The sequence below is a fragment of the Zonotrichia albicollis genome, chromosome Z (genome assembly GCF_047830755.1).
Source record: "Zonotrichia albicollis isolate bZonAlb1 chromosome Z, bZonAlb1.hap1, whole genome shotgun sequence".
Taxonomy (NCBI): domain Eukaryota; kingdom Metazoa; phylum Chordata; class Aves; order Passeriformes; family Passerellidae; genus Zonotrichia; species Zonotrichia albicollis.
The window spans coordinates 14791009-14804926 of NC_133860.1; the positions used below are offsets into that span (position 1 = coordinate 14791009).

The 13918-nt window shown below is 58.2% G+C and overlaps 2 protein-coding genes across 2 annotated transcripts; one reads left to right on the forward strand and one right to left on the reverse strand.

Annotated features, from left to right (window-relative positions):
- Positions 1-5906: 5906 nt before the first annotated feature.
- On the reverse strand, positions 5907-8212 carry SIGMAR1 (sigma non-opioid intracellular receptor 1). The gene is made up of 4 exons (XM_014270397.2): positions 8071-8212; positions 7182-7335; positions 6538-6630; positions 5907-6269 (listed from the first exon to the last, which is right to left on the reverse strand). The coding sequence occupies exons 2-4, from the start codon at positions 7231-7233 to the stop codon at positions 6043-6045; spliced, it is 372 nt and encodes a 123-aa protein (XP_014125872.1). The 5' UTR covers positions 7234-7335; positions 8071-8212; the 3' UTR covers positions 5907-6042.
- GALT (galactose-1-phosphate uridylyltransferase) lies at positions 8157-13572 on the forward strand. Its single transcript, XM_005491748.4, has 12 exons — positions 8157-8435; positions 8720-8889; positions 8966-9041; positions 9173-9221; positions 9459-9588; positions 9870-9926; positions 10215-10337; positions 11167-11299; positions 11730-11813; positions 12514-12668; positions 12767-12859; positions 13377-13572. Exons 1-11 carry the CDS (start codon positions 8381-8383, stop codon positions 12821-12823), a joined length of 1089 nt encoding a protein of 362 aa, XP_005491805.2. The 5' UTR covers positions 8157-8380; the 3' UTR covers positions 12824-12859; positions 13377-13572.
- The last annotated feature ends 346 nt before the right edge of the window (positions 13573-13918 follow it).

The window sequence follows — 13918 nt, forward strand, 5'->3', positions numbered from 1 at the left end:
GGAGGGAGCGGCACCGGGCCGGGAGCGGAACGGGCTGGGAGACCCCCAGTGTGTATCCATGTGGGGGTGCTGGACGAGGGGAGTGCGGGGGGATGTGTGCAGGCTGTGCACACATAGACGTGTGAGGAGAAGGGAGTATAAAGGAGGGAGGGTGTGTGAGGGGTCTGTGCAGCACGTAGGAGGGTGCTGCATCTATCGCACACCTTTTAGAGGGTCTGTCTGTGTGTGTGTGGATACTTGCGTGTGCTGGGAGAAGGTGTGTATGTGTGTGTGTGTGCTCATTGCCTGCGTGTGTGCAGTGGGATGGATGAGCCTCCCCCACGCGTGTGTAAGCAGGGTGTCTGAGCACGCCTGTGCCTGTGCAGAGTGGGAGAAGTGAGTGCATTAAACGTGTGGGAGCCCCCACACACCCTCGGGAGTGTGCCCGGGGTTTAAGGGGTGTGTATGTCCTGGTGGTGTGTGGGGAGAATGTGGGTCCGTCACTGGAGCAGTGACCATGCACACGCATGTGAGATGCAGCGTGCACTGTCAGAGGGGCCTCGCACCTGCAGTGTGCACACACGTGTGTGTTTGCTCTTATAGGACAATAACAAATGCCCTCTGTGTCTGTGGGGAACTTGGGGGTGTGTGTTTCGTGTGCTCGCCTGTTGGTGTGTGCAATCTCTGTTAGGAGGGGCAGGAGTGTGCACACGTGCTTTTTGGGGGGAGGTGGGTGTGTATTCATGCTACCAATCCATGTGCAGGCTCAAAGGGGTGTTCGGGGCAAGCTCCAAGTGCTGAATCCTGAGCTCCATCCTCAAGGGCTGGGGTATCACAGCAGTGTGATCCATGACCTCCAGCCTAGGACTTTGAAGGGATCTTTGTGGCAGGTGCTGTGGGTGCCTGGCCCCTGGCTGAAGGGGTCGGATTGTAATGTGGCCTGGATGCCCAAAGAGCCTTCCTGGCACAGGTAGAACAAGGCCAAGTGTCTCTGTCACTGGAGTGGCTCAGTGCTCCTGGCTTGCCCTGTGTCCCTGCTTGCAGTGGGGTAAACTGTGGCACCAGTGTATCACCAAGTGTGTCTGCAGATGTCACACAAGGATTTAGGACAAGGTGAGAGCTCGGCATCTCTCTGCCGTGGGTGCTGCCTGCTGGCAGCATCCCCTGACTGTTTCCTTACTCTCCCTCCACCTGCCTGTCTGCCAGATTTTCCTGACTGCTTTCTCTATGGAGGAAACTTTGCCAGGAGGCAAAGGAGGCACCCGCTCTTCCTTGGGCTTTTTTGGCCAGGGCAGCTTAGGGACCAGCATTGCCCCACAACACTGGGACACAAGGGACATTGGCTTTGATTCCATCCCACAGCCAGGGCAGTTTGCCACTGAGATTTCCTACTGCTGCACTGGGTTTTGGTGGCATGGGATGACAGGAAGCTGGGTGGCAAGGGCTAGTGGCTCTGTCCCCTCCATGGCCACCTGTGTGCTGCAGGGGCAAGGGGCAGCCAGCATGACCCAAGTCCTCCCTTTTCCTTGAAGCAAAGAAAGGAAAGGAAAGGAAATCTTGAGGAAAAACAGCTACAGGCCATGCTGATGGCAGAAGCTGCCTTTGCTCTCAGGCTCCATGGCCCAGCTCTGTCCCCTTCACCACTTCCCTCTGTGGGGAAAAGCTGCTGCTTCTGTGCTCTCCAGTTTCCCTATGAGCATCTCCTGAGCAGCTACCCTGTGTCCTGCCATGGCTCTGGTGATTATCGGGTCTCCTTGAGCTCCGGGCACCTCAGTGCATGTGACACAGTGCACCATGCTCACCAGGGAGGCTCTCCTGGAAAAATCAGACCGTTCCCTGGGAGCGCAGGGCAGCTCCCGACCCTGCAGGGCCCCCAGGCGCTGTTTATCTTTGCACAGGAGATAAATTAGCTGTCGGCCATCCTATTTCAGGGCTGGACAGCTGTAGCTTGCACTGGCCCATCCCATCCTGCTGCGGCAGAGACAGGGACCTCCTGGTGCTTGCCAGCCCCTCTGAGTGCTGGTCAGTGTGGCACTCTTGTTGAGTAGGACTGAGAAGATGAGACCTGGCCCTATTTCAGAATGATCCACAGGGCCAGATGACCCTCAGGACTCATTGCACAGGACCCCATGGTTCCAGCTTCCCTTCCCAGTGCTGCTGCCTTGCACCCCACTGTGCTGCACCCTCTGCTTTGGGCTGTGCTTTATCCCCTGCACACTGAAAGCTGGGCTGGGTGGGGTGAGACAGACGTGATGACTTCTCCATGACCCAACAGGAACCCAAGTGTTTGGGGAAGCTCCCCTTCTGCAAGGCAGAGGGGTTGGGTCAGTTTAGCACCCAGGCCAGCTAGTGGCAGCACCAAGGTCTCCAGAGGGTGAAGCATGTCCCATTGCCTTGGGCATGGCCACCAAGGGACCTGTCCTACTCAGCTCCTCTCTAGAACCTCCAGTGATGACAGCAGCTCTGGGGCTCTGCACGTGTGTCATGAAGTGTGTCAGGCTCTCCTTGGGGCAAGCAAGAAGGACCATGTCCCCTTTGCCACACTGCTCAGCATTTTGCACCCATGGGGTCTGGTGATGCTCCCAACTGGAGAGAAATTCCCCCAATGGCTATTGACAGCTGCAGCTGAGGCGGCACAGATGGATAGTGAGGGTATAGACGGGCACAGCAGACAGCACAGCAGAGTGAGAGATACTTGGAGCAGAGAGATAGTGCAGGAGGAATCGAGAGATAGATCCTGAGGGCTGATCAATACCCACTGCATGTGGAGGGACAGCAAGATAAAGCAAGTTGCAGGGGGAAGGTGTTAGGAGGGTAGCGATCTGCATTAGTCCTGGTGACAGCTCTGGGGAGATGCCCCTCATGGTTGCTTCAGCTAGTATGGGGGTAGAGTCAGACCTGGGGTGCAGGTGCCCATGGCTGATTCTCCTTGCTCATCTCCAGCCGCTCCATAAGGGTTTGGTGCCCTTTGGGGTGTCCTGGGGTCCCATGTGGCCTCTGGACACCAAAGGGTGTGTATTTTGTGTCTGTCCTGGTCACATCTTCTGTCTCTCCAAGGAGTACCTGCTGCCTGTGGGCATTTTGATGGATGCAGTGTTCCCGGGCAGCCAAGGGGGAAAGGGGCAAGCCCTGGCCCTCTGCGGCAGCTGGGTGACTGAAGATGAGCTTCCAACCTCTTCCTCAGTTTCCCCATGAGAACCAAATGCTGCAGGCAGCTGGGTCAGGCCAGCATGGATTTGGGCATGGATAAAGATGCACGGGAAGAAGCAGAGGCACTAACAGCCTGCAGAACTTGCTGTGTCCAGGACTCATCTCTTCTTTGCTGGTCATTGGAGACACTTACCTGATTAAGAGGTTGCAGCCACAAAAGGGATGCTTTCTGTGACCCTTTAATGAATGCCTGGCACTCAGTGCTCTCTGCTGGGATGGGGACAACCCCTCCTGCCACAGCAGAGCAGCCAGGGTGTCTGGGTCTATGCCCAGCTCCACCCTGCTGGCATTTGCCTGAGCTACCCTGTGCTATGTGGTTTCTCTGCTTGTCATGGTTTCTTTCTTCCCAGCTGAGCTGGGAATGCTGAGGAAGGAACCCCCAGAGCAGCCTTTTGCATGGACAGGGCTGCTGGCCCTGCAACCAGGCTGGGGGGGATCCCCCACCTGGTGTGGAGTTATTGACACGGGTGCTACAGAAAACACTGCTGAGATTGTTCACACTAATGTTATTTAGCAGCAATATTTCCGTAATAAAAGAAATCAATGGGCAAGAGAAAAGACCTGTCCAGAGCTTTGATTTTCTTATTTTAATGGCATACTTATTTACTCCCACCAGCGTGCCCATCGGATTTTCATTACGCGGCCTTCACTGTAAGTGGAGCGGTATTGATACGAGCTGCTGAGTTAGCGCCTTGCCGCGCGGGCCAGCTCGGGTGGGACTGCTCGTGTGCCCCAACGGGGCCCTGTCAAACCCCGGGGAACAGCCTGGGGTGGGCCAGGGAGGCCTGGTAGCCACAGGAAAACACGTATGTGCACACACAGAGCCTGCCCATGCGTGCGCGCGCACACACACACACACACAAACACAAAAAACACAGCCTGCCCATCCATGAGCACACATGTGTACTGCAGGCTGTGCACACGCACAGGTGTGACACACACGTGTCACCTGCATGGGCACGCGCACACAGAGGAACAAAACTCTTCTGGCTACACCCACGCACACACATGTCCTACTCACATATGCCCCAGCACTCACACACCTGCAGCTGATCTGTATGGAGAGATACCTGTTTATAAATGTGTGATAAATGCCTGTTTATAAATGTGATGTCATTTTTAAATGTGTGCCAGCCCCACCTGAAAATTGTTCTACCTATAATGCACACACGATCTGTGAACACACACGTGTGATGTGTCTGACAGCATATATGTGCACCTCCTGTGTGTGTGTGTGCAAACCTCTCAAAACCACCCACTGTGTGTGGGTCCAAACCATTCTCAGGAGGCCACAGACTCAGCACTGCCACTATCCCTCAAAAGGATGGAGCCCTCTGAGCTCCGGGACTGCCCATGGAAGCAGGGATCTGGCACCAGCCCAGGCATTTGGTCACCAGTGACTGCGGTGGCGAGAGGAGTAACAGCACCATCTTCTGCCAATCCCCGGGAGCTGAGGCAGGGCTCATCCTGCCCAGCGACATATTCCCAGCTCCCGGGACCTTGAATGGGGTGATGAACTAGCTTCCCCAGGGACACCCAGCCGTCAGCACAGTACTGCTGCTGAGGCTGGAGCTGGCCTTCACTGTGCCAGGGCTCAGCATGCTACAGAGACTCACCCAGAAACCCAATTATGTGGGATGAACAACTTTATTACTGGTATCTCTTTTCAGGTAGCAAATTAAGAACTAGCCCATGTGTAGGGCTGCTGGTCAGCAGAATAGGGACAGTTCAGGGAGCAGGAGAATCAACATGCTACAGGCCTGGGTGGCCAGGAACACACTCGTGTGTTTGGCAGCATAATGGAGGTGAAAGCCCTCCACCAAGCAGTGAGCTCACACGGGTCTGACCACAGGGGTGCAAGCAGGGTGCACATCTGGGTTTGGCTGGAGGATTACAGCACTCTGTTGGCAGCCGGGATCCCATGCCGGGAGCCGAGCAGAGTGGCTGTCCCCAGGGGGGTCTCACAGCCAGGGGAAGCATTTTGAGGGGCGAGATCCCATCCTGAGCTAGTACAGACATTTGGGCACTCGAGGACACCAGGTGCATGCATAGCCGAGAGGCCACGCAGAACGGGGTCTCCATTAAGGCGACAGACGGTGGGTTTCCCCCTTGGGGGGCACTGCCTGGAGAGCACTGTGGGGAAGCGACCCTCTTCCAGCCCCAGCCACTCCCGAGGGCAGGTGACACACAGGGGAGCAGGGGGCCCTCCAGCACAGAAGCCGGGCATCCCCCCACTGCCAGGGGGTCTCAGCGCAGATCCTGCCCTGTGCCAGGGTGACACTGTGTGCTGCCAACCCTCATCAGCAGGGATGGAGCCACGGGAGACGCTGCCAGCTGGACACAGCACTTTGCGCTGCCCGCAGTCCCGGCAGGCTGCCAGAGACAGGGGGACTCAATGGCCGACCTCTGCAATGGGTGCTCTGGTCTGGCCTACCCTGTGCACCCTGCCCCGAGGGCAGCATCATTCCCCTGATGTCTCAGGAACTGAGGAAATCTTTTGGGGCCCGGGGACAGCCAGCTCCAGCTTCTCTCCCGCTGCATGCTGAGGGCACACAGAGGTGTTTGTACACTGCAAGGCCACTCCAGCCCCGAGGGATGGAAAAGCAGGACGTGACTCCAACAGAAAGGAGGGACAGGCAGGTAGTAAAGAGAACTGACGTTCTGTGTTGCTGGACTGCCAAGGTCCCTCTGTCCTGGCACCCTGTTGGCCTGTGGGGAAAGGACAGAACAATTTGGGGAAGGCACAGGGGATCTCCTGCTGCCTCTGCTAGAACCTGGGCTCGGGGAGGAAGAGAGAATGGCTGGGAGGAAAGGAGCCAACTGGGCTCAGCAGGGTGCCCTGGTGAGACGGGCTCAGCACCCAAAGGTGCTGAAGAAGGCATTTGCTTCCAGGAGCAGCCCCTTTGCGTAGACACGCAGGGTGTAGAAGAGGGTGACGAAGTCCTGAGTGCTGAAGAGGGTGTCAGCCAGGGCAAAGGCGAGCGTGGAGGGGATGAAGCCCCGGCCGTACTCCACCATCCAGGTGCCTGCGCTCCACTGCACTGACGTGGCCTCTCCCGCCAGGTGCACGATGGTGTCGCCTGCCAAAACACACAACCAGCACAGCTCCCAGGGGCTGCCCCACATCACACCCAAATGGGAGACATGGTATTAGAGCCTGCAGGGTTGAGCCCACCCCAGCTATGCTCCCTCTTCTCTTACTGCCACCCACTGAGATGCTGAGATGCACTACTGGGGACCCAAACTGCTCTATCCTTAGCTCCTGGCTTCTGCCAGCTCTATAACAGCAAGCGGCTGTGCCCCGAAGACATGGATGCAGCCCACAGGTCACCATAGTGCTGCACTTACCTGGATAGTAGATCTCACTTCTGGTGGTCCCCTCCTTCCATTGCCGGAATGTCCCCGAGATGACAGTGTCAGAAATATCTGCCCAGTAGCGACCTGTGGGAGGACAGGCAACACTGCCTCAGTGTCTCCCTGCCAGGGATAGCACAGCTCTGAATGGTGGAGCAGGAGGGCCAGCATGGCAGCCCCACTGTCTCAATACACCAAGTGCCAACAGCTCTGGTACTCTTACTGTCTGTGTGAAGAGCCATATACCACCAGCCAGGGCTGCTCAGTGTCCTTAAGCCCCATTATTTCCAATTTCTTTGGCATTTGCTGCCTCCTAAAGCACTGGGAGATGAGATGTCTGCCATCGCCTGCCAGCTGGATGCGGAGAGTCCTGGCCACACAGCATGTTACATACAGGGACCTGCAGATGCTGCAGGACACCATGGGCGCTGGTCCCCTTGCAGGGAGGGTTTGGCCAGCATCGCTCACCCCATACAAGTAGTGAAGCAGTGGGCTCCCTGAACTGGGCACACCATGGCCAGCTGCACCTGAAGAATGGAGTAGAAATAGCTCAGAGAACTCCCCTGCCAGGACCCCGGTCCCCCTGTTTACCTGAGTGTCCCCCGGTGTCGACAGCTGTACCGAAGAGCAGCACGTACTCGGTGAGCGAGGCATGGAGCAGGCACATGGAGCCCATCCATCCGCCCGCATTCACAAACACCCACTGCAGGTCCTCGTCCGGCAGGATGTGCCCTGGGTGCCTCTTTCGCAACTCCACAATGATTTTGGAGAAAGCCAGCTCATGGTCCAGCCCTGCACACCCATGGCCACTGTAAGTCCCTGGCACAGAAAAACCTCAGCCGAGCAACACCCCGAATCCCCTGCACAGCCACAGGGTTTCAGTGCACCCTTGGAGAGGTCTGCCTTGGGAAGATATCTCCTCCCTCCAGCCCTCAGCTCCCGCTGACCCAGCTCCACCGCCTGCCTGGATGGTGACGGAGGATAAGCAGCACCGGGTGCTCCAGTCCTACAGCCCATCCCAGGTGCTGGGCAATACGGGAAATCTAAATAACGTGACAGTGTCCCTGACCTGGTGATATGCAGCTCCGGCCAAACTCCCTGTGCCCTACGGGGACAGCCCTCGTCTGAAGCTCCGGGCCTGACCCACCTAGAGCTTCAGCCCCAACCAGGCTGGATGATGCCGCTGCCCTGCTCCCCCTTGCTCCAGTCCCATCTTCCACCCTGCTTTTCCTGTTGCTATTCCCCGGTACCGATCCCCTCCGTCTCCCATCTCGCTGCCCAGGTCCAACTCCCTGCCTCTCCCTGACCCCAGCCCCATTCCCCATACGATCCCGACCCCCCTGTACCGAATTCTCCTCGGTCCTTCGTCCCCCCTACGCCTCCCCCCTCCAGTCCAGGCCGCCGCTCCCCGCCACGTCCCCGGCTCCTCTCTCCATCCCCAACCGCTTGCCTATCCCCATCCCCATCGCCATCCCTCCTCGGCCCCGCTCCCCGCCGCCCCTCCGCGTCCCCACGGCCGGCGCGTACCCGCGTGGTGCCGGGCGAGCTGTGCGATCTCGGCGGAGCTGAACTCGTACCGCTTGGCCGCCAGCCACCCGCGCAGCCCCTGCAGCACCAGCGCCAGCGCGCCCAGCGCCAGCCCGGCCCGCAGCGCCCGCCGCCCCCACGCCGCGCCCATGCCGCGCTCCGCCGCCCCCGGCACCGGGAGCGGGACCCGGGCCGGGACCGCCCCCGCCGCGGCCACGCCACGCACGGCCCGGGCGGCTGCGCCGGCGCGGCGGGGCGGGGCGGCAGCCTGAGGGGGCCGAGCCCGCCGGGTTTCCGGGAGTGGGGAGGCATGGAGCCATCGCTGGCAGGGGCGGCGGAGGCGGGCGACCGCTTCCGTGCCAGCGGTACGGATGGGGTTGCCTTCCTCCGTCCTTCCTCTCAGACCCCCGGCGGGGCCCAGCACGGCCCCAGGACGGGAGCTGCGGGGACCTTCCCTGCCCAGAGCAGCGGGGCTCCCGGGCTGGGACAGGGAGGAAGGGGAGAAGCTGAGGGAGGGGTGAAGCTGAGGGAGGGCATCAGGCGGCGTGTATAAGGCAGACCGTCCTGCTTGCCCCGTGAGGGGGCCTGGCGGCCGGGGTGCGTGTGCCCCCATTGCGGGGGGGTCTGCCACTGCTCCCCCTGCCCACAGAGCACCAGCACGTTCGGTACAACCCGCTGCGGGACGACTGGGTGCTGGTATCGGCCCACCGGGTAAAGCGCCCGTGGCAGGGTCAGCTTGAGAAGCCGCCCCCCGAGGATGTGCCCCGCTGGGACCCCAAGAACCCCCTCTGCCCGGGGGCCACCCGGGCCAACGGCGAGGTACCACCAGGGACACCGGGACCCGGGCTGCCCCTGCCACCCCCTCCTGCCTTCATGCCATCTCTCACCCCGGCAGGTGAACCCCAAGTACGAAGGTACTTTCGTCTTCCCGAATGACTTCCCTGCACTGCAGCCCGATGCTCCAGAGCCTGGTAACTTTGGGGAGCAGAGCAGGCTGCTGGGGACCCCCCGACTTGGGGCCTAGGGCTGCTGCACGGTGGCCTGGAGAAGCTTGGGTTCTGCCTCAGCACCTTCTCCCTGTCCCCTCTCTGTCCTTCCCCAGATGACAATGATCACCCCTTGTTTCGAGCTGCCCCCGCCCGGGGTGTGTGGTAAGTACCTACATGGCTCCAGCGGGTTTGGGACACAATTTGTCAAAAACCTGTGGAATGGTGCTGGGCTGGGTGTGCTCCCCTCATGCAGTGCCTGTACTATATGCACCTGTTCAGTTTTGGGGTCAGTCTGGGGGTTTTGGCCCTGTCCCTTGTCCCTCATCTCACTGCACCCAGCAAAGCTGTGAGGGTCTCCGGAGACACCCGCAGTCACAGCTAAGTGTGTTTCCTCTGTAGCAAGGTGATGTGTTTCCACCCCTGGTCGGACCTGACGCTGCCCCTCATGTCCCTGCCAGAGATCCGGGCTGTCGTTGATGCGTGGGCAGAGCTGGCAACGGAGCTGGGTGCTTCCTACCCCTGGGTGCAGGTGTGGGGCTGCTGGGTGCTGCTGTTTTGTGGGGTGAAGGTGGGAGGCCAGCACTGGATACTCTGGCAGTACTTGGGGTTGGGAGCATCCGAGTTGTGTGTGGGTCTCTTGCTTTGTGTCCTCTGTGCCCTTTGAGCCCTGCTGAGCCTTTCCACACCCTTGGGTGTGAGGCTCTGTCCTCCTGCAGGTTGGTTCCCTGCTGTGCTGGGGACACCATGACAGCCTGCAGCGGGGGCCCTGTGGCTGGGACCTGCTGGCTGCACCTCTTCCTCTTCTCACAGATCTTCGAGAACAAGGGAGCCATGATGGGCTGCTCCAACCCGCACCCCCACTGCCAGGTGAGGCTGTCCCACCTCTGACCTGGCTAAACTACAGGTCCCTACAACAAACCCTGGGGGCAGATGTGAACGGCAGTCACCCGACCCTGGTCCCGAAGCTTTTTACAGTGAGGATTCCCCTATGTCTGTCCTGTCACTCTCCCTCTGAGGACTGTCCCTTGTGCCTGTCACATGCCAGACTCTCCACCTGGTGGCAGCAGGGACCTCCAGATGAGCAGCAGGACTAGGGATACCCCTGCAAGTGCGGACTATGAGCACCTCAGTCCTGTGCCCCAATGTCCCTCCCAGGTGTGGGCCAGCAGTTTCCTCCCGAACGAGGCGAGCCTGGAGGACCGGAGCCAGCGCCAGCACCTGAGCCAGCACGGCGTGCCCATGCTGCTGGAGTACGCTGAGCAGGAGGCTGGCCGAAAGGTGAAGGCATGGATGTTGTCTGTATCCCCTCCTTGAGAGCTGGGTGTGTGCTCGGCTGGGCTCCCCAGCCCCCAGGAGATGGGCCCTAGGAGTGCCCTGGGGAGTTGGGACTTTGTGTGTCCCCATCATACACTGTGTGTAACACCCCCCAGGCTGGGGACAGAGTGGCTGGACAGTGGCCAGGCAGAAAGGGATGTGGAAGTGCTGGTTGGAGCTGGCTGAACATGAGCCAGCAGTGTGCCCAGGTGGCCAAGAAGGCCAAAGGCACCTGGCCTAGATCAGGAATAGTGTGGTCTGCAGGAGCAGGGAAACCATTCTTTCCCTGTACTTGGCACTGTGAGGCTCCACCTTAAATGCTGTGTCTAGTTCTGTGTCCTCAATTTAGGCAGGATGTTGAGATGCTCAAATTCATCTGGTCAGAGATCTGGAACACAATCCGTATGAAGAACAGCTGAGGGAGCTGGGGGTGTTTAACCTGGAAAAAAAGGAGGCTTAGGGGAGACCTTATCTCTCTGTGCTACTCCCTGAAAGAAGATTTTAGTCAGTGAGGGGTCAGTCTCTTCTGCCAGGCAAGCAGTGACAGGACAAGATGACACAATCTTAAGCTGTGCCAGGGAAGTTTAGGCTAGACATAGGAAAAAAATTCTTCACTGAAAGAGTGATTGGGTGTTGGAATGGGCTGCCTAGGGAGGTGGTGGAGTCAAAAAGACTGGGTGTGGCATTCAGGGCCATGGTTTAGTTGATAAGGTGGTGTTAGATCACAGGCTGGACTTGGTGATTTCAGAAGTCTTTTCCAACCTGGCTGATTCTGTGATTCTCTGCCCTGCAGGAGCGGCTGGTGGTGGAGAATGCAGACTGGCTGGTTGTGGTGCCATACTGGGCCACCTGGCCCTACGAGACCCTGCTGCTGCCCCGCCGCCATGTCTGTCGCCTCCAGGACCTCAGTGACAGTGAGAGGGACAGTGAGTGGCCCTGAGCTTTGTTGTACCCCATCCCACATCCTTTGGGCTTGACCTTTGTTATGAGGCAGCCATGCTGGTGCTGGAGGGCTTGTGTCCTTGGGGTGGGACCTGCTGAGCTTAGCTGGGGAGGGGAATGGCCCCTCTGTTTTGTTAGGATAAGAACTGGTTGTTAGGATAAGAACTAGCACTTCTTGTGGCACTTGTTCCGTTTGGGGTGATGGAGCACATAGTGCTCCCTGTTTTAGTGGGAGGCTTCTCCTGCTGCATTGCTCGGGCTCCCTGTGTGAGTGGGGAGGGGTGAGAATTCCCAAGTGTATCCCTGCTGCCTGTCCCTGATGTCCACCCAGGGACAGTGCTGTGGGTGACCCCACTGCACACCTGACAAGCTGCTGGCCAGCTCGGTGTGTGAATCACTGTCACTTTCCTGCAGGCCTGGCCTCCATCATGCAGAGGCTGCTCATCAAGTACGACAACCTCTTCGAAGTCTCTTTCCCCTACTCCATGGGCTGGCATGGTGAGTGGCGTGGCTCTGCAATACTCTCATCCCCATCCCTGACTCCTCCTCATGCAGTGCCTCTACCTCTGGGGATCTCTGCTGGTCAGAGTGACCCTGAGATGCGTTAGAAAGTCTCTTTTTCCAGCCAGGCAGTTGAAGAAAGGAGTCAGAACTCTTCAGTTCTCGGTCTCAAAGTTGTTTATTGTTTCTTATCTATAAAATTCTCTCTCCTGGCCTGCCAAGGTCTGCTCAGCAGGATAGACAGAGGCACTCTGCCTCCCCCAGGGTGGTGTTATCTTTTTATACTAAAAACTACATGTACAATATTTAGAATTACTTTCCAATACCTGTCACCTATGTTACACAGTGAGCTTCTACTCTAAACTGATCTAAAAGTGCCAGCATCACAGCAGAAGTTGGAAGCCAAGAAGAAGTAGGTGAAAGGCTGGGCACACCCAGATTCCTCCATCTTGCCCCCTGAACCCCCATTCTAAAATCCCCAAAAAATTTATTTTTCACCCCATGATAAACCGATTATTATTCTACTTACACTTTTGTCGCTTGCAAATCCTCATATAAAGTTGTTAACTTTTTCCATGGGTCATAATCAAAGTCACAGGTGTCTTGTGCTCTGTGCCAGGGTCTCTGAGCCCCTGGCAGGGATCCTGGCCATCCAGGACAGCCAGATGTCCTGAATTCCAACATCTACCCCCTGCAGGAGCCCCCACAGGCTCCTACCTGGCGGAGGACTGCAGGCACTGGCAGCTCCATGCCCACTACTACCCCCCTCTGCTGCGCTCTGCCACTGTCCGCAAGTTCATGGTGGGGTACGAGATGCTGGCACAGGCACAGAGGGACCTCACCCCGGAGCAGGTGGGTGCAGCTCAGGGGCACTGGGGCACCCGGGGGGCTGTGTGCCAGGGCTGTCCCTGCAAGCAGCCCCCGGCTGTCCCTTGTGCTGTGCCCTGCAGGCAGCCGAGCGCCTGAGGAGCCTCCCCGAGGTGCACTACAAGAAGAGGGCTGAGTAGGTGTGATGGGAGCAGCAGAGCACCCAGTCCTCGCATGTGAGTGTGAGAGGGGTTCTTACTGCTTCCCAGCACTCCCTGAAAGGAGGTCATAGCCACGTAGGGGTTGGTATTTTCTCCCTGATAACTAATGATAGGACAAGAGGGAGTAGCCTGAAGTTGTGCTAGGGGAGGTTTAGATTGGATGCTGGGAATATTTCTTCACCAAAAGGGTGGTCAGACATGGGAACAGGCTGCCCACAGAAGTGGTGGAATCCCTGTAGCCTGGAAGTATTAAAAAAAAAAAAAAGTAAATGTGGCACTTAGGGACCTGGTTTAGTGGTGGGCTTCACAGTGCTGCACTAAGAGTAGAGGTTTCAGATTTTATCGTTTGGTGTGCTCAGTGAGGCCACGAGTCAGCTGGGAGTGGTGACAACTGAGGTCTGGGAATTCATGTCGATTGTGAGCCCTCTGAACTCCCAGATTCTCCTGACCCTTGTCACAGTTTGGCTGGTTTTTGGGACTGGTTTTGCCTGTTTGGGGACTCAGGGTCTAATCCTGTGGCATTCTTGTGTAGGTGGTGTTCCTTGTCTCTTTCACCATCCCAGGCTGTCTCTGCCCCCATGGCCTACTCCCATCACTACTAAAGGGCTTACCCTCCTTACCAGTCCAGTCTCACTGGTGGGACTGGGATTTCTTCTGCCCCGTGGAGGGGCACAACCCCCCTGGACAATAAAACCTGAAGCAAAGTGCCTCTGCCTGTGCTTTCGTGGCTCTCAGTCCTAGGTGGGAGGTTTGGGGTCTCTGGTGAAGACCCCATCTGCTGGTGGGGGGTAGCACGGGGCTCAGGGGTTGTGCTGGTAGCCCAATACCTGTTGCTTGTGTCCCTGCCTCTGTGCTGCCTCCTCTTCCTCCCTGGGGGGAGCTCTGAGTCTGTCTCTGAGCACTCCAGGCTTTGGAGGAGTGGGAAGCAGAGGAAGAATGGATGCAGCCCAAGGCCTAGGCAGCTCCTGGGAGAGGGCTGAGCCCTGGCAGACTTGCTGCACGGGGGCTGCTGGCTGAGATGCTCAGCCCTGGAGCTGTTCCTCCTCATCCTCTCTGGCTGGGACTGCTGGTGGC